The sequence below is a fragment of the Erpetoichthys calabaricus genome, chromosome 2, assembly GCF_900747795.2.
Source record: "Erpetoichthys calabaricus chromosome 2, fErpCal1.3, whole genome shotgun sequence".
Taxonomy (NCBI): Eukaryota; Metazoa; Chordata; class Cladistia; order Polypteriformes; family Polypteridae; genus Erpetoichthys; species Erpetoichthys calabaricus.
In genome coordinates, this window is record NC_041395.2 from 341,863,260 (window position 1) to 341,883,797 (window position 20,538).

At 46.5% G+C, this 20,538-nt stretch overlaps 1 protein-coding gene across 1 annotated transcript in view; it reads left to right on the top strand.

The window, feature by feature from the left end:
• alx4a (ALX homeobox 4a) overlaps positions 1–20,538 on the top strand; it is a 215,232-nt gene that overhangs the window by 182,818 nt on the left and 11,876 nt on the right. The window contains exon 3 of the mRNA XM_028796058.2: positions 11,138–11,266. Within this exon, the coding sequence (XP_028651891.1) occupies positions 11,138–11,266 (129 nt within the window). The remainder of the gene's footprint in view (positions 1–11,137; positions 11,267–20,538) is intronic.

The following is a 20,538-nucleotide window of genomic DNA, read 5'->3' on the forward strand; positions in this document are numbered from 1 at the left end:
TAAAAATAAAAGCAAAGAGTTCTAGGTACGGTGCCAGGAAGAGCAGTCTGTCATGTGAACTGGCTCTCATCATAATTCAAAATTTTATTTGGAGTTCCATCCATCTATTAAGTCTCGGGCCTGTGTAGTAAAAAAGTCAGGGCCGTGGAGCCAGTCATGCCAGTGGGCTGTTTATGTGTTTGGTGTACACCGACCATGATAGGCACTGGTGTGGGCATGCTGTACATGTCCAAGTGTAACAGGCATATATGTGATGGCACAGTGGACGGATGCAGCTACTTTAGGGATTCAGCCTCTTGGGTTAAAATTCTGTGCCCGGTCTCCATATAGACTTCTGTTCTCACCCAGTGCCTCATCAGACTTTTTCAGGGTTCCCCAAAGAAGGTTAGGATAATCGGTGATTTCAAATCAGTCCTGCCAGAAGGCGCACACAAGTAAACCCTGCAGTGGACTGGCACCCCCTACAGGAGTTAGAACCTCACAGTTAGTGCTGTGGCCTCCTTGAAACCTGAATTGGAATAAACAGGTTTGAGAGTCATTTTAAATCAGTCACTGGGCACCCAGGCACAGCCACACACACAGGGCATCAAAAGGGCATGACACACTCATACATGTCAAGATTTATGAATTGAATAGCGCCCACATACAAGGACATAAACATATATTTACTGTGACCATTAGAGGGGAGTCACAGCACCCCCAAGCCTCATAGACACAGTCTTTGGTTAAAAAAACATGAAGATTCCCTTAGCAGAATACTTTTGATGGGTTTCTATATAACTGTTGCTCTCATTTCTCCTCTCCTCCGCTCCACTCCTCCCAGGCGAGTATTGCCCAGCTCCTCTCTCGACTCCAACTTTCTTCTGATGATGCCGAGCTGCTTTCTTTATACAGAACCTGGGAGTACTTCTGGTGCCACCACACAGTCCATTGAAAGCTCTTCTGGGTCAGACAGATGTCCCATGAAGTAGGAACTGTTAATCCCTGCAGCACTCCCTGGAACAATCTCCGAAACCGGGTGCCATGGTGAACATACACCCACACCAAACACCCACTAGGCCCAGTTTAGTGTCACTAAACCACCTGAGCTGCATGTCTTTGGGTTATGGGAGGAAACTGAAGCACCTGGAGGAAATCTATGCAGACACGGGGAGAATGTGCAAAAAAGGACCTGGGACTTGAACCCTGGCCTTCTTAATTTGAGACAGGTTTGCTACCCCTGACCCAACCTCAATCTAATTACTAAATTCTGTAATTATACAATTATACAAGGGGTTCAAATATATCTGTACAATATTATATTGTGCTGCCTTCAATATAATAACAAGTTAGAAATATGTTTGCATGGCATACAAACTTCTCAAAATGCATTACATTTGTCATTCCAACAGATGACGCATCACAAAAATTAAAACTGCTTTTACGAATTCACTGACAAAGTCCATTAGACCAGGATTGGGCAAAAGGCTAACCATTGGTTTGGACAGCAGTCTGGTCCATCACAGGGATCTCTGTCACTCACACAAACACACACACCCCACATTCACACTTACACAATGACAATTTGTGATTGCCAATTAAGTACATAACCTCAATTAAAGAGAACATCATTGTAATTAATTCCTCTTTGCTTCAACATGTCTGGTCATAGTAATTGTCATGAAACAGGACTTGCAATGCTATTCAGTTATGGCAACTGTTAGGGAAAAAGAGAAGTGGAAGGCAAACTTAATTATAGCGACTGACTGTTGTTTATATGTGGCACTCGGATTGTAAATTTGTGGCTGATAACGGAGCTGTGATGCTGGTTTAGCGTATGTGTATTTACTCTGTGCATAATGGCTTACACACCATAGGCCACGTTACACATATTAGATCACATTTTGTTTTCCTTGCTTGTATTTTACATTTTTACTGTCAGGAAGATCAAGATTTAACATTCCCCATAATGATGTAAAGCACCGGGAGGACTGAGATGATGATGGACTGGTCCTCTCCTATTTGTGCTCAAGCAGCTGAGAAGTCTTCGTCAAGCAGAAACAATCTGCTGATGCTGAGATTTCCACGCCCGCTGAACTGAACTTGCAGATGCAGGGCAGCCCACCCATGCAAGCATTTAGCGACCGCGACTTCCTAACCTGTGCATGCAGTTTTCTGGAGTTTCTTTAACTTGTTCTGGGGATCTGTTTGTCGACCGTAGCAGTTATTGGAGCTGTGAAATAATCAACCTCGACACACACCAAAAGGTTTGGGGCAGCCACCCGTATATTATCCCCGGCTGCAAAAGGACATGAAAAGTCACACTGAAGTGTATTGTTTGAAGTGCAAGATTGAACTGAGGTATACTGATGATGTCCGGTCTTTTAAACCAGGCTATGGGAAGTGATGTCGTTGAGGTCCGGAACCGGAAGTGAGGTTACTCTTGGGGCCAGAGCCAGAAGTGACACCATCTTTGGAGCTGGAGCCGGAAGTAGTGCCATTCTTGAACCCAGAACTGGAAGTAACATCATTCTTGGGGCCGGAACCGGAAGTTGTGTCATCGGGGTTGCCTCAGGCAGAATTTCCCGTCTTTTGGCCTACAGAAACAATAGAGGAAGGTTTAGTGCACCCCTCCACCCCCTGGCCTGGTGTGGAATTACCTTCATTTGGTCCATTCAGCTTCCTCCTATGCACGCGTGTGTGACAGAGGTTAAAGAAGAAAATATACAAAATATACAAGGTGGTGTTACCGCCGTCAAGGTAAATTTCAAGCAGTAAAACAGTAAATTACACACAGTTTTAAAGACAGACAACTTGACAGATTCCTCAATGCCTTTCAATGGGATATTTTGAAATGTTATAAAGATGTACAAGATATCTCATCGAAAAATGTAACTGCCTTGACAAATTTCTTTGAAGAATTTCAGCAAAATGGGGGGCCATGTTGTTTCATGCAGACAGACAGACAGGGGAGCCAGACATGGCTATTGCAGTAGGTGCTCCTCACATTTTATGTGAACGTACAGTATCTTAACAAAAAAGATATAGGTTAAGTATAAACATTTCTAAATTTGAAACATATTAGAGTTTTCTAAGTTTGTATTGTATCATTTGTGATTAATATATTAACTACAGACCATGCTGAATACTCCGGATCACAGAGGATCAGTGGTCGGTTTGAAAATCAGCCGTACAAAAACTAAGTACATGCGGTCTGATGATGTAGCTCATTATTATCGGAAACAATGAAATAGAAGAGGTGTCCGACTACGTGTCTCTCGGAGAGGAGGTGAACAAGGTGCGAGACATGGAAAAGAAGATCTTGCAGAGAATAAGAGCTGGATGGAGGACATTCAAATCAATCAAGTGGTGCAGCTCAAAGTGTTTTGCAAGATGAAGAAAGAAAAGTTTATAAAAAATAAAAATAAGATTAGGCAATGCTAAATAACAAAGAGTAAAGTAAGGTCCGATGGCCAGGAGGACAGGAGAAAACAAAAAAAAAAAAAACAAAATCTGCAGGGGTTCCGAGGCCAAGAGACCACCCAGAACCCACTGGGCATTCTACCTAACATAAATGATCTCAATCAGTCCTCATGGTTTTCAGGTTTCACATAGAAAAACTTGATGAAGATGGTCATGTGGACCTCTGGCCTTCAATCCATCAATGTAGGGTACTGCAAGGTGCTTTGAGCAGGTGGTGGGGGCGCAGATCGTCACCACAGAAAAAATGGAAAAAGAACAGCAGAGAATAGTAGGGGTTAGTACGGATTGTGGAGCCATGATAAAAATGATGATTAAATGCATATGTAGAATATCAGGATTGCACTAAAATGAAGCCATGAGAACACCATGTTACAACAATGAGTTTTTATCAGTTTATTATAGTGCTCCACTGTATTAGCCTGGTCAATTTCTATCGGTCAGCTATTCCAGATTTTAGGTGCATAAAAGCAGAAGGCCGCCTCACCACTTCTTTTACGTTTAGCTCTTGGAATTCTAAGCAGACCCTCATTTGAAGATCTAAGGTTACGATTTGGAGTGTAAGGTGACAGGCCTTCCAAAATATAGGACAGAGTGAGATTATTGAAGCCTTTGTAAACTGTTATCAGTATTTTAAAATCAATTCTAAATGGCACTGGTAACCAGTGTAACAACGCTAAGACTGGTGTGATGTGCTCAGATTTTCTTTTCCTAGTTTAGATTCTGGCAACTGCATTCAAGCAACTGATTGATGTCTTTTTGGGTGGTCCTGAGAGGAGTGCATTACAGTAATCAGTTCTATCAGTGAAGAGACTCCTCATTCTGAGTTCTTCATTAGAGAAGTCAACCTCATCACCACAGAGCTGTAGAGAAGGTGGCTGTGTGAGTCAGCTGGCTTCTAATACACTGATATTTGAAGTCCTGGAAAGCTGATAAAAAGACTGATATCTAAAAATATTAGAGTAGTGGTGGAAACTTGAATGTAAACATGAGAGATGGATGGAAATGAGTAAAATCGTAAATGAATTCCGGTAGTCGGCTTCTAGAGCAAGAGGCAGCACCAACCCAAATGTTTTGTAGAGGGCCGACAGAAAGCCTGGGTAGGAAGAAAAGAAACGCTTTTCCACCCAGCTGATGAAGATGTTGGCATAGCTGGGTCTCATTCTAGTAACCATTGCATCTCCAAAGACCTGGTGAACAAAGTTGTCATCAAAAGAGAAAGCATTGAGGGTAAGAAACCAGTTGTGCCAGTCTGATGAGGGTATGTGTGTGTGTGGGAAGGAAGATTCTGGACTGGGTGACTGTGTGAGAACAACGAGACCTTCATCCTGAGGAATGACCGTTTACAAAGTGGTGACGTTCATGATAAAGATAAAGCAGTCAGGACTGTGAAACCTCAAGCTGACAAAAAACTGGACAGCGTGGTTAGTATCTTTTAAGTATGGAGGTAGACCTTCAAGCAGTGGTCTCAAAAAATGAGTGAGGAAAGCTGAAATACGAGTGGTGGGACAGGTTCATGCAGAAACCACTGGGCATCGAGGAATGTCCAGTTTGTGAGTTTTGGGGAGAAGCTAAAACGGAGATACTGTAGAACTGAGAAGGTAAAACTGGGGTAATCTGTGGGCTTTCAACAATGAGCCAGTTAGCTTTGCCTTCCTGAACACTGCCACAAGGTGTTTCCATAGTTGTACATTGTGATGGCAGATGGGCTGATGGGTCATCAGGCGGAGTGGTGGCTCTGAGGCTAGGGATCTGCACTGGCAATCGGAAGGTTGCCGGTTCGAATCCCGTAAATGCCAATAGGGACTCTGCTCTGTTGGGCCCTTCAGCAAGGTCCTTAATCTGCAATTGCTGAGCGCTTTGAGTAGTAAGAAAAACGCTATATAAATGCAAAGAATTATTATTATTATTATCAGTGGGGACTGACTCCATGATGTTGGCATTGTAGCTTTAAAATATTCTTTATATAGTGCCTTTCATTATTGAATACTTTACCAAGGGTTTTGAACCACAGTTCTACAATGTGACTTGACTCAATTAAGAACATACGAGTTGGGGATCAGATATGTGACCTTTTTTTTTTTTTTTTGTTCTTTATTTCGCCTTATACAATTTCTTGTATTAGGAATTTGGTAGTTTTCGCATACCCCTTGGGGTCAGAGCGCAGGGCCTTGCTCAAGAGCCCAGCAGAGCAGTGGCCTTTTTTTGGCAGTGACGGGGATTCGAACCAGCAACCTTCGGGATACCAGCGCAGATCCTTAGCCACAGAGCCACCACTCCGCCCTTGTGCGTTAAAGTCCAAATTTAATTTATATAGTGGCTTTCAAAACCAAATCTCATTGCAATGCACTTGGAGAATCTGGACAACTTGACAAGTGAAACGTTAAGGGGCTTACCCATGAGCCAATAGTTGGGGGATTGCATACGCAATCTTGTTCTTTAAGGTTCAAAGTTTATTTTATATAGTGCCTTCATGTAATGGACATCAACCCAAAGTGCTTCTCAGTAACAGAACTGTCTTCAGGGTTGACAAGTGCAGGTGACAGGACTTAGCAAGGCTGATGATGGAGATTTCAATCTGTGACCTTGTGCTTTAAAGTCCATATGTTATTTGACATAGTGCCTTTTTCTGAGGAGCAATATACAGTATGATGACATTTATAGGCAGTGTGGCAGGGGCCCTTGCCCGGCCGGGACACCTTTATAATGGATGGGCCGGGGGAGAGAGTGTCTTCAGGGCTTTATCTCCCCGGGATGATAGAGGGCAGCTCCCCAGGGTTGCTACAGCACCACGGATTCCTGCAGGGCATGCTAGGAGTTGGAGTTTGCTACAGCCCTGTTGAGTTCCGTGGGTGCCGCCAGAGGATGCTGCAGAGCTTGCACAGTACTACTACGTTGGGCTTAACAATTCCAGCAGTGCCATGGAACCCAGCAGGGCTGCTTCAAACTACAAATGCCAAGGAGCCTTGTGGGAGTCCAAGGCACCGCTGCAACCCAGGAGGGCTACTACCTAGTGATCTGGGGTAGGTAATGCCCTCAATAAGCTCTCTCCTCCAGTCCTTGCACTGTGGAGGAGTCCCGGCCAGGTAAAAACCCCGGCTGTACACCACAGCAGGCATTTCTGGGAACTGAACTGGAAACATTAAGCCACTAGGGGGCGCCAGACTATGAGTCTGCCCTGATTCAGTTTGCTCATGCATGTGCCGCCGTACTCCATTATTCTCTACCATAACCCTAACAGGACTTTTTTTAAATACCAAACTTACAATGCCATGTATGATTTCACCCCACAATCTCTGGTTTTACCCAAAAGAGGATCCAATTCTCTTTTTACTTGACTTAAAGACAAATATCTTTGATGAGCTGGCACATTGTTGGCACTGTAATCCCAAACTCATTTTTGCACACAAAACACAAAATCTAAGAGGTAACGGAGTGTGAGGCACCTTAACAGAGGCCGATGCCCACAGGCTGAGGGGGAGTGTTAGAAACCCAGGGGCTTCTGCTCTTCTCTTCTTTCTTCACTTTTGTAGGCTCACAAACAGGCGCTGACGGGGTTAACTCCCACTCGTCCCATGGCGTGCCGAACGAAATAGACGCCGTAATCTGCCATGAAGCCCCCTCGCAACTCTCACCCCTGCAGCTTCAGATGGCCAGATAAGGAGCGGAAACACGCTGTGTCCACTCCCAGGAAGTGGCTTTGGAGAAGCTGCCAGCTCCACGCCACCGTCCTTCAGAAGTCCGCCTGGGACACTCTGTCCCCCCCCACCCCCCCATTCAAACCCCAAACAGTGCCAAATGCCTTTACCTTTCCGTTTTCATAACATGTTTTTATCAAAGGGGCATCCAGTCGGTTTGGAAATCAAGTGAAAGTTCTGGAAGGGCTGCACTCTTGCAAAGTACGCATCCAGAATATCAAATGTCATTGGAGGAAGTTCTGTATTGTGGAGAAAGCTTGTCAGATTTCACCCTCCGTCCTGATGTCATTCACAGCTCCCAGGCTTTGGCCATATCAGTCACACTTCCTGCCACTTTCGTGTAGACTTCATATCCCCTTGTACAGGTCACCATATATTGCCTTTAATGTGGATCACGTGCATGCAGGTGAGGAGGCACACCAAAGTGAAAACAAACATCTCTCCAGGTCAGTAAACATGCCTTCCTTTTCATCCAAAGTATTCCAGGCATTCCATAAATAGCGTGTGGGAGCAACTCTCCAAAGTCTTTTCATTTTTCCGGTGTCAGAGATGAAGTCCAAAATATTAAACCGGAAAATGAAAGCACAGCACGGAAACACTAAAGGCTTGAGTCGGGACAGTGAAGAGCTCCGCCCCTTCCCGATTCCACCAATCTACTACTAAATGGGCGGTACAAAGCAGTGGGTGGGGTCTGACCAAGTGAAAGGAGGGGTTGGGGCGGAGTCTAAGGCAATTATTAACAGTGAACAGTTAAGTAATTTTATTTGCATATTGTCAGTCAGTCAGTCAGTTAGTCATTATTCAACCTGCTATATCCTAACACAGGGTCACAGGGGTTCTGCTGGAGCCAATCCCACCCAGCACAGGCCGCAAGGCAGGAACAAACCCTGGGCAGGGTGCCAACCCACCGTAGGGCACACACCCACACACCAAGCACACACTAGGGACAATTTAGGATCGCCAATGCACCTAACCTGCATGTCTTTGGACTGTGGGAGGAAACCGGAGCACCTGGAGGAAACCCACGCAGACACGGGGAGAACATGCAAGTGAACCAGGTCTCCTTACTGCGAGGCAGCAGCGCTACCACTTGCACCACCGTGACGCCCTATTTGCATTTTGCTGTTTTGTTATTTTAGGGTTTTATGCAGTAGAGTCCCGTGTACAGAGTCGAGCAAAATTCTTACTTGAATGTGCAAATCGTTGCACCCTCGGATTAGGGAGTCTTGTAATGTTTTGACACCGTCATTTTTTGTATTGTTTTTGAGCATGAGTTTCTTTTTTTGAATTCATTTAGTATTTGTTCCTTGTTCTTTGTGTGTCTATGGGAGTTTTGGAATACGGAGTATCCATATTTAAGATATATTCTGTGCTGAAAGCCTAATAAGAGGCTAATAACAACACATGGTGCCAATGTGGGTGCCCGCCTTAAAATGTACAAAACAGTGGTAAAACTGAGACGCCCTGTGAGGAAAAAGGCAGAAGCATTTTTAAATAGAGATCAGGGTCCGTCTGCAAATTACTCCTAGGAGCTGCACTTAAAATCTGACTAGGATAAGAATTTGTCCCACCACAGAGTAGGATATGAGAATTATTGATGAGGCGTTTGTAAGCAGGGAGTAGGAATTCATGTTTGAGAATGACTAACGTCACGGTTTTACAACACTCATGATGACATTTTGTACTTTTCTGATAGTAACCCTTGGGCTTTACTACTAGCATATAATAATAATAATAATAATAATAATAATAATGGGCAGTAAGGAGACCTGTGGTTCAGTTTCCGGGTCCTCCCTGCATGGAGTTTGCATGTTCTCCCCATGTCTGCGTGGATTTCCTCCCACAGTCCAAAGACATGCAGGTTAGGTACATTGGCGATTCTAAATTGTCCCTAGTGTGTGTGTGCCCCTGCGGTGGGCTGGTGCCCTGCCCGGGGTTTGTTTTCTGCCTTGCGTCCTGTGCTGGCTGGGATTGGCTCCAGCAGACCCCCATGACCCTGTAGTTAGGATATAGCAGGTTGGATAATGACTGACTGACTGATAATAATAATCAAAGATGAAGAAGAAGGAAAACATAATAAGACGGGATATTGCACTAAGCTGAACATACAGCGCCCTCCATGATGTTTGGAACAACAAAACATTTTCCTTACTTTGCTGCACAGTTTAAAACTACAAATCAAACAATTCAGACATTGTGATTAAAGCACACATTGCAAACTTTCATTTAAGGGGATTTGCAGACATTTTGGTCACACCCCATTTCAGGGCACCATCATGCTTGGCACACGGCAACAGCAGGTTTATTAAAGCCACTGTCATATTTAGGACTTTGTCACGTATCCCTCACATGCAATGACTGCTTGGAGTCATCAGCAGGTGCTGAGGGTCTCCTCTGGTGATGCTCTGCCGAGCCTCTGCTTGTTTTGATGGGTTTGACCATTCAAGAATTTGCTATTTCGTAGCTTTGCCAAACTCCTCTGTTACCTCTGCAATGTGTTTGGATCATCATCTTGTTTTAGGATGAAGCGCCGTCCATTGAGTTTGGGGGCCTTTACCCGAACTTGAGCAGATCAGATGTTTCTCTGAACCTCAGAATTCATTGTGCCACTGCCGTCAGCAGTCACATTATCAATTAAAGAGAAGTGTGCCAGGACCTGTGGCAGCCATACATGCCCAAGCCATAACACCCCTAGCACCACCATGTTTAACAGATGAGGTGGTCTGCTTTGGATCTTGGGCAGTTCCTTTTCATCTCCACACTTTGCTGTTGCCATCACTCTGATCAGGTTCATCTGTGTCTTGTCAGTCCACAATTCTGCAGGCTCTTTGAAGTCCTTTTTCTCAAATTGTAATCTGGCTAACTAGTGGTCTCTATCTTGCAGTGTGGCCTCTGTGTTTCTGTCCATGAAGTCTTCTGCTGATAGTCTTTGCTGACTTGATCCCCTGAAGACTGTTTCTGATCTATCAGATAAGCATTTGGGGCTTTTTCTTGACCATAGTGAGGATTCTTCTGTCATCAGCAGTGGAGGTCGTCCATGGCCTAGCAGTCCCTTTGTGATTACTGAGTTCACCATCGTGTTAAATCTTCTCCATGATATTCCAGACAGTTGACTTTGGTCACCCAAAGGTGTTACCGATGTCTCCAATGGTTTGATTCTTCTTTTTCAGACTTAAAGGTTTCTTTATTGGCACAGTTCTTGTCCTCAAGTTGAACAATAGCAACTACAGACTCCAAAGGGTAGAAGCAAGCCAAGGTATCTTAGGAAGCCATGAAACGCACCAGAGGAATCACAAACACCTGTGACACCTAACATTGTGGTGCCCTGAAATGGTGTTGTGTTGAGTGTTGTGTGACCAAAATGTCTGCAAATCCCCTTAAATGAAAGTCTGCAATGTGCACTTTGATCAGGTCAGAACTGTTTGATTTGTCACTTTAAACTGTGGAGCAGAGGGGATGCCATCTGCGGATGGATAGATAGATAGATAGATAGAAATGAAAGGCTCTTTATGATAGATAGATAGATAGATAGATAGATAGATAGATAGATAGATAGATAGATAGATAGATAGATAGATAGATAGATAGATAGAAATAAAAGGCTCTTTATGATAGATAGATAGATAGAAATGAAAGGCTTACACCCAGTGCTCCACACAACCCTGAACTGGAAAAGCCAGCGAAGAAATGGCTGGAAGGTTGGCTGATGCATCGTCTTTATTACAGGCCTCCACCCCGTGAGCACAAAACGGATTAAGATAGAATGAAAACAGACAGTTAAACAAAGAGCTGTCGTGGATTCTTCAGTCACTACTGAAGTTATTGGGGGGGGGGGGATTGGGGTGGTGGGGGGGTCTGGGTGTTGAATTAAAGTCACCGCTTTAATTAAATAGTTTGCCTTTGCCAATCCCAGATGAGTTTTATTGCTGACACTCGGGACATGGAGGACATTTTCATCGGCTCTCTGCTTCTTCACACAGGTGTGGTTTCAAAACCGAAGAGCAAAGTGGAGGAAGAGAGAGCGATTCGGGCAGATGCAGCAGGTCCGCACCCACTTCTCAGCCGCCTATGAGCTCCCCCTACTGACCCGCGCAGAGAACTACGCTCAGGTAATCGACCAGTCTGTCTGATTGTTTAATTGATAGATGTTTCTGTAGACACCATATTGTTCTTAAGCCCCAACCACACTTTAGTGGGGAGCAGGGTGTAGGGAAGGGGCGGGGCGTTGTGGGCGGGGCATGGCACCAGCCCCTTCCACCTGTGACAAGCAAACACTGTCACGTCTCAAGCCACCACCCAACAAACATGGGGATACGAATTGAGAAGTTACAATTGGACTGTGCGTTGGCGACAAGGCAGCTGCATGCTTTTGCTTGTGCCCACCAGTAGCTGTTACCTGACTGGCAGGAGATGTTGAGTATGGAAAGCAAAACAGCTGACCTTAAAGGGATATCCCCCCCGGCTTAGAACTGAGCCCCCTAGAAAGTGGACATTAGGGACATGACTTAGTTGCATGATGGCATTTAGTCAAAGAATATTCTTTAGGGTGTAGTAGACCACTTAACCAGACAAACTGCTCTTATTTTAAAATTGCAGGAGTACCCGGGATGGGGACACCAACTAAATTTCAGCAAAAGACACAGCCTGTGGTCTTCAAATGGGTCTGTGCATAATTTGACAGTGTGGTTTTTCATACTGGGCAGCTTTTTATATTAGATGGTATCTTTTTTTATAGCGCCTTACAGGTTAAGAGCTTTGCATTTTAATGAGTGTCGCACCTTGACATCTGTATGTGGCCCTGAATGGTATGGGAGGCAGTGTCTGCACTAATAATTGTCATGTCATGTGGCCCTCTTGTGCCATGCCTGTCCCCACAGTGGCACCACTGGCATCACAATCTTCTCCACATTTGCTGGAGATGCCCTTCTCCACACCTCCTTTCGCCATGCAGCTCATTGGTTGAATTCTGCAGCTCTTTATATCTATAGCACATTTCCAACATCTCCATAAAATCATTCCCTGGGCTGGGTCCCACTGTTGCCAGGATAGTTCAGGCCACCATATTGAGTTCTATAAACACATCTCACCTGAGGGGGGCTTTGCCATTTGACACCTCAAGCTTTGCTGCTCCACCACCATTCTTCTAAGATGTCTACCTTGTGAGCTTTGGCTGCTGCAGGATGTCAGATAAGGGGGCAAAGTCTGAGACATTTCTATGCAATGTAGTGCCTTTCATTGTAAACACTATGCCAGCATTTGTTGTTCCTGTAGTTTGACAGTGTAAGAACTGCCAGGCAAAGTGACTCACTTTGGGTCACAAAGGCAGCAACTTTCCACAGTGAATACTGTGCCACTGCAAATTGTTTCCAGATTAGTATAAAATAAGTCCAAGTTACCCCCTCCCTGGAAAACTGTTACTTGTTGTATTTTAGGGACTTTATCATACCATGCACCACTTACTATTTTAGACGTCCCCCCATACTGTTCTGGTCTGGAGCCAGTGCCGCCAGTGGAGGAAGTGACTCATTCAGGGTCACAGAGGAAGTCACTTTTGGTGACTGATCTAACAGCCATTTTGTTTTATAAGCTGCCTTTTCATAGTGGGTATCATCTCAAAGTGCATTTCAGCTGTGGCACGTTTCTACAATATATGAGGCCTGATAAGTGAAGAGAGTCACGAAGGGTTACGATTTGTGTCAGCGGTGGGATTGAATCTCAGCACTTTTCGTTTGATTTGACACCACCACCGCAAAGGGCTTTACATGTACAGTACAACTGTTTCCATATGTACAGTATATCATATGAGCCTTGGTAGGTGAAGTGGCTCATGCAGGGTCCCAAAGCGGAGTAATATTGGAAATTGATCTGGCAAACCTGTGCCTTTATACAGTACTAGCTGCGCTACCCATCCAGGACCAGGTCAAAATCTAACTAATCAATTTAGACCTAACCATTCACGTTTGCAGTGTGCCAACTATTGGAATGCATTCTGTAATTCATGTAGTAGTAAAAAACATTGTATTTTCCATTCCAACAGATGGTGCATCACAATCATTTCTAGCAATAAAATGCATTACTAGAAATATTTGGGATGTGCCATCGATTGGAATGACAGAGACACAGGGACTAGATAGACACACGGACAGACTCGCAGACATGTATCATTGTATTAAAGTGAATCTTTCCCATCATAGATAGATAGATAGATAGATAGATAGATAGATAGATAGATAGATAGATAGACATTTGTAGCGGTCAGGGGCCGCTAAGATTCACACCGTCAAAGATGACGGTGATTTATTTATTTTAATTGAAGAGATCCCAGGAACGTCCCCAGCCTTGGATCGACCCACACACACACTCACAACAGAGACAATAAAGCACACTGGGAAAGGCAAACAATTACAAATATAATGACCTGAAATAATAATGAAAACAGTAATACCACCCCTGACCCCTTTGGCGATATTACATATAAACACAAACACCACACAGCAAAGTCCATATATACCAAACAGGATGAAGACGAAAAGTGACCAAGTTAAGTCCAGCGATCTGTATGTTGAAATGGAGAAGGAAAAATACAGTCCTACCGGTAGTTACTGATGATGTTGATGGTTGATGGTTGATTCAGGAGTGCTCCAATCTTCCGGAAAACCAAATAATCCAACACAGTTCTCAGTGCACAGGTAGACAGACAATCCAGACCCCCAACAAACGAATACAGTCCAGGACAAAAAGATTAGAAAACCAATAACAGCAGGCAGAAACGACAGATAACCGCAACACACACAAAACAAACTTTTTTCTCTCTTTGCCCTCTGCCCTCCTTTTAACTGCCTGAGGCTACCTTTGACCCCAGCAGGGACTGCTGGGAGATGCAGTTCTTAAGTAGCACTGCTACAATCCCCACCCCCAGGCCGTGGTGTACGGCCAAACCAAGGCTTGAGATTGGAGATGTTTACCGTGTCTATTTTTTTAGTCCCTGGCAATCCCCACTCTATTGCGTAGGTCACTGGTCCCTTCTTTTGGACAACCGTAGCCGGGCCGAACCACTTAGGAGCCAGTTTAGCAGTGAATTTCTAAGAGGCTTTGGAGAGGGGATGAGTTCTGATCCAGACTTTCTCCCCAACCGAGAATTGCACAAGCTTATGTCTCTGGTTGTACGATTGAGATTGTCTGGACTGGGACCTCACCATCCTCTCCTTTACCTGTTGTGTGATGTGTTGAATACTTTGCAAGTGATTGTGTAGTGATGTGTCTGGTTTAGGTGGGTTGAGCTCAATGATCCTTTCTAGTGGTCCGTTTATCTGTCTGCCTAAAGCTAACAATGCATGGGTTTCACCTGTAACCTCGTGCACCGCCGTGTTCAATGCGAACCGCAGCTCAGGCAGCCACTTTGTCCAATCCTGATGGTGGTCTCTGACGAAGGATGCTATCATGGTCTTCAGGGTCCGATTCACCCGCTCAGTGCGATTTGCTTGGGGATGGTATGCTGTCGTTTTCAGGTGAACCACCCCCCCCATTGTTTCCACAACTCTTCGGCCTCTGAGCCGGTAAACTGCGGGCCCCGATCTGTGATGATGTTCTTCGGCACCCCCCATCGGGTAAATATCTCATCCTTCAGGGTGGAACATATCTTCTTGGCGGTGGCATTAGCCAAAGGGAATAGCTCCACCCAGCGAGTAAAATAGTCCACAACCACCATCAGGTAGGTCTTCCGGTCCTTGCTAGCAGGAAATGGTCCCATTAGGTCCACGCCTAGGCTTTCCCCCGGGGTAGTGACAGTTACTGGCTGAAGCTGTCCCGAGGGGAGACCAGGTGGGGTTTTGTATTGCTGACAGGTGGTACAAGTCTGGACATGGGACCAGACGTCTTTGCGTACAGTCAGCCACCATGCCACCTCCAAGATTTTAAACAGTGTCTTAGTACATCCAAGGTGACCACCGATCGGGCTATCATGATAATACTGTAGGAACTTGGGCACATATGTCTCGGGCACTACCAACTGATAATGGTAACCCCGATCTTTTGTTGGAACGCAGCGATAGAGTGCCCCTTGAAGTTCCCTATAATGTATGCGGTCAGGCCTCCCCCCCGAGCCCTCTCTCAACCCCTGACATACAGGACTGGCTGCTTGAGATTGAACGATTTCCTGCATGTTCAGGGGAAGATCAGGCCAAGGGTTAGAGACCGATACCGCACATACCACTGGCGCGGGCTCGTGAACCCGTGATAAGGCATCGGGCACAACGTTAGCACAACCCTTCCGATAGCACACCCTGAACGTGAATTGTTGGAGGCGCAATACCCACCTTGTTAGCCTAGACGTGGTCTTCGGGCAATTGAATGCCCAGGTCAGAGCCCTATGGTCAGTGTAGACTTCAAACGATGTTCCCTCCAGGAAGTGCCGCCACTTTTCCATGGCCCACACGACAGCGAGGCATTCCTTCTCGGTGGTGGAATAATTATACTCGGCGCCCTTTAGTGACCGTGAAGCATAGGCCACCACTCTTTCCTCTCCTTGGCTAGTTTGGGATAGAATGGCGCTGAGCACGAGGTCACTTGCGTCAGTGTGGACCTGAAAGGTTAATGAAGGATCAGGCTGTGCCAGGACTGGTGGCGATATCAGGGCCTGTTTGAGTCTTTCAAAAGAGTCCTGGCACATTGGTGACCACTCCCAGGGGGATCCCTTCCTCAGCAGCTGGAACAAAGGGGCAGCGATGTTGGCAAACCCATGCACAAATTTGTGGAACCACCCAGCCATCCCCAGGAAGCGCTGGAGACTTTTTACCTCCTGGAGCGCTGGGTAGTCCAGGATGGACTTAATTTTCTTCGGGTCCACTCGGACCCCGTCTGCTGACACCACATGGCCGAGGAAGTTCAGATGGTCTTGCTGAAATCTACACTTCTTGATGTTGAGGGTGAGATGAGCCTTATGCAGTTTCTGGAAGATGCGGTCGAGGTCCTTTAGATGTTGTTGGACAGATGGGGAGAATACAATGATATCATCAATATAAACAAAGTAGGTCTTCCCAATGAGTCCCCGGAGTACCTGCTCCATTAGCCGTTGGAATGACGCCCCAGCGTTTTTCAGTCCAAAGGGCATCACTCGAAACTGAAACAACCCCTCCGGGGTGATGACGGCCATCTTTTCCATGCTACTCTTCCCCATCCTTACCTGCCAATACCCTGACTTCAAATCAAGGGAGCTGAATACTGCTGCCCCATGCAAAGACTCCAAGATGTCATGAATGAGTGGCATGGGGTATGCGTCATCCAAGGTCTTCTTGTTCAGCTCCCGATAGTCCACACAGAATCGGTAGGTCCCGTCGGCCTTCTGAACGAGTACCGTGGGGCTAGCCCATGGCGAGGTGGAAGGCTCGATGACCCCCTCTGCCAACATCTGGTCAACCCACTCCTTGATTATTCCTCTTTTCAGAGGCGACACTCTGTAGGCTCTGTGCCGAACAGGGAGAGGGTCGACTGTGTGAATGTGATGACACACCACCTCAGTCCGACCCAATTTGTCCGTCCACACCGAGTGCCACCTCCTAAGCAGTGGCTGAACGAGCTCCGGCTGTTCAAGAATAGCCTTCTCTACTGGGCTGGGCTCATCCACCAACTGCGCGAGATAATAACACAAGTTAGGCCAAACCAGATTGCTTTGAGCCTTCGTCCCAAACCGATGGACTTCACCCCCCGGCAACTCATACTCCAGCCGCGACAGATGGATAGTCAGACCTACTGACACAAGAGAGTCCATTCCCAGTAATAAGGGCATCGACAGGTGGTCATCTTCCAGGATGTAAACCTCTGCCTCCCAGTGTGTCTCATGTAAGCAGAGCCTCATAGGATCCCTGCCCCTGGCTCCGTGCGCCCTTCCATCCGCAAGAAAGAATTTTACTTTTGCACTTCCCCTTAACTGCTCATGAGGCACTTTAAGCTTTTCCCACAAGCTGTATTTCATAAGGGTATAAGTGCTCCCTGTATCTACGACCGCCTCTCCAGTGACACCTCGCACTTGTACGGGCAGCACTAAGAGGGGCAAGGTGGCTTGCACCAGGGTGAGATCGGCACAGGGATCCACTGGGGCCTTTCCTCGTGGTTTGGGACAGGGGACATCCCGAGACGTAGGACCCTTTCGAGACCCACTAATCCCAATAGCCGCCCAGTCCTTTTCCACTCGGGACCCCACCTTCACCAACTCATCAACCGACTTCACGACCCCCCTCAGAGTAGCTGCCACCCGAGGGTCACAAGCGTCAAGGACACGTCGCAATATCTCTTCCTCACGCATGTCAGATCGCCACTTAAGGCACAACGCACGGAACTCAAAGACAAAGTCCCTGAGACTCTGCGATGGCTTTTGTACTAAGGTCCGGAGCTTTTCTTCCAACAGCACCTGGTATTCATCTGAGAGGAACACTTTCAGGAAGGCAGCACGAAACTCCGCCCAGGTGTTACACTTGTGCCGCTCAGCAAACCACCAAGAGCGTGCCGGCCCGCTGAGTGCCGTGTTCAGGAATCCCCACAGCTCGGCTCCACTCAGAGGATGCAGTTCCACGAACAAGTCGACCTCCTCCACAAAGTCGACAATGCCCGTGGGTGCACACTGAGGGGCCAGCTTAGGGAACTCCATCCGCGGCATCGCAACGGACAAGGATGACTGTCCCCAGTTGATCCCCACTCCCGCTAAAGGAGTCGACTGCCCCAGTGGCTGCGTGACGGCACGCCAGCTATCCTGCACCTGCCTCCTGATCTCCTCCCTCATATTGGCTTCCAGGCGCTGCACACACTTCGCGAAGGACTGTTCCAGACGCTGCACCCTCACAACCGCCTCGCCGGAAACTCAGGGGCCGCTAAGATTCACACCGTCAAAGATGACGGTGATTTATTTATTTTAATTGAAGAGATCCCGGGAACGTCCCCAGCCTTGGATCGACCCACACACACACTCACAACAGAGACAATAAAGCACACTGGGAAAGGCAAACAATTACAAATATAATGACCTGAAATAATAATGAAAAAAGTAATACCACCGCTGACCCCTTCGGCGATATTACATATAAACTCAAACACCACACAGCAAAGTCCATATAAACCAAACCGGATGAAGACGAAAAGTGACCAAGTTAAGTCCAGTGATCTGTATGTTGAAATGGAGAAGGAAAAATACAGTCCTACCGGTAGTTACTGATGATGTTGATGGTTGATGGTTGATTCAGGAGCGATCCAATCTTCCGGAAAACCAAATAATCAAACACAGTTCTCAGTGTACAGGTAGACAGACAATCCAGGCTCCCAACAAACGAATACAGTCCAGGACAAAAAGATTAGAAAACCAATAACAGCAGGCAGAAACGACAGATAACCGCAACACACACAAAACAAACTATTTTCTCTCTTTGCCCTCTGCCCTCCTTTTAACTGCCTGAGGCTACCTTTGACCCCAGCAGGGACTGCTGGGAGATGCAGTTCTTAAGTAGCACTGCTACACATTTGTCCCCAAGACAAAATTTGGATGGGGGGTCTCTTGACCTGCACGTATTGAAGACCCATTAGCACAACGTTCAACCTCCCCCTCCACCTCATGTGGTGTCCCTCAGCCCTCTCCCTCTTTGAACCCCATCAGTAAGTTTCCCTGCAGCATCGCCCCTCCACCTTCAAACAGTATCCCCACACCACTGTCCCGCTCCCTGAAGCGCCGCCCCCTGCTCTCAGATAGTCCCACCCCAGCACCTTCTCCTCTCTTTCAGATGTGTTCTTGTAGCTCCACCCCTCTACTCTCAGGTAATTTGCCCACAGCACCTCCCTTCACCTGCATTAATTTTCAAAAAGTGTCTGTTTGGCCAAACCATTTACTATATTTACCTTCTCCGCACCACGCTCATCCTTCAGGCATATTCAACAAGTACCCCTTGTGCCCAGTGTGCACATTCAAAAAGTCACCCCATGGACGCACCCACCAACCTGTGTGCAAATCCATACACTGTCCTTGTAGCTGCTCTCCTCCACTTTCTGATAGCAGAGGCTCAGTTCTCCCATGGCCAACCCCCCCCAAAAAAAAACACTGCAACCTCCACACTGACATCATCTCCCTGTAGATAGATAGATAGATAGATAGATAGATAGATAGATACTTTATTAATCCTAGGGGGAAATTCATATACTCCAGCAGCAAAAAATATTAAATTAATGCAGGTAAAAAACAGACAATAACTTGAATAATGTTCAACGTTTACCCCCTCTGGTGGAATTGAAGAGTCGCATAGTTTGGGGGAGGAATGATCTTCTCAGTCTGTCAGTGGAGCAGGACAGTGACAGCAGTCTGTCGCTGAAACTGCTCCTCTGTCTGGAGATGATACTGTTTAGTGGATGCTCTGCTACGGATGTCAAACCGTCCGGCTCTATGCCAACAATAGAGCCTGCCTTCCTCACCAGTTTGTCCAGGCGTGAGGCATCCTTCTTCTTAATGCTGCCTCCCCAGCACACCACTGCCTAGAAGAGGGCACTCGCCACAACCATCTGATAGAACATCTGCAGGATGCCAGTCTTCTAAGGAAGTACAGGTGGCTCTGTCCTTTCTTGCACAGAGAATCAGTATTGGCAGTCCAGTCCAATTTATCGTCCAGCTGCACTCCCAGGTATTTATAGGTCTGCACCCTCTGCACACAGTCACCTCTGATGATCACGGGGTCCATGAGGGGCCTGGGTCTCCTAAAATCCACCACCAGTTCCTTGGTTTTGCTGGTGTTCATTTGTAAATCCACATAAAATAAAGTGGTAGGAGTGATCAATAAATAAAAATAGAAAAATAAAAGTAGAAAAATACACATACACATATAGTCCTACACGGAGCTGCTGAAAAGGCTGCCACTCTCGGCGGCGCCGGATGTTGATATCTGTAGCACCACCCACCTCCTTGAATGCACTTCTAGACACTGATCCTGTGGCACCACACACTCCGCATTCAGAAAGTGTCTCTGTGGCCCCTCCCCTCACAGCTATTATAGTCAAACAGGGTCCTTTAAGCCCCGCCCCTCAACTTTCTTATCGTATCCTCCCTTAGCTCCACTCCCTCTCTGTGTGCACAAACACATAGGCTCCCTGTATCACTGACCATCCAATAACAGAAATGTACCATTTAGCACTCCCCCTCACCTTTACTGAGTTTCAGACAGTGTCTCCATGGTCCCGCCCCTCACTGCTTTCATATTCTGATAGGTGCTTTGTAGCACCACCCCTCCACTTTCTCATAGTATCCTCCCTTAGCTCCACCCCCTCCCTCCCTGTGTGCACAAGCACATAGGGTCCCTGTAGAGTCACCATATTCCATTTAGATGGTGTCTGTGGCTTCACCCACCTCCAGACAATG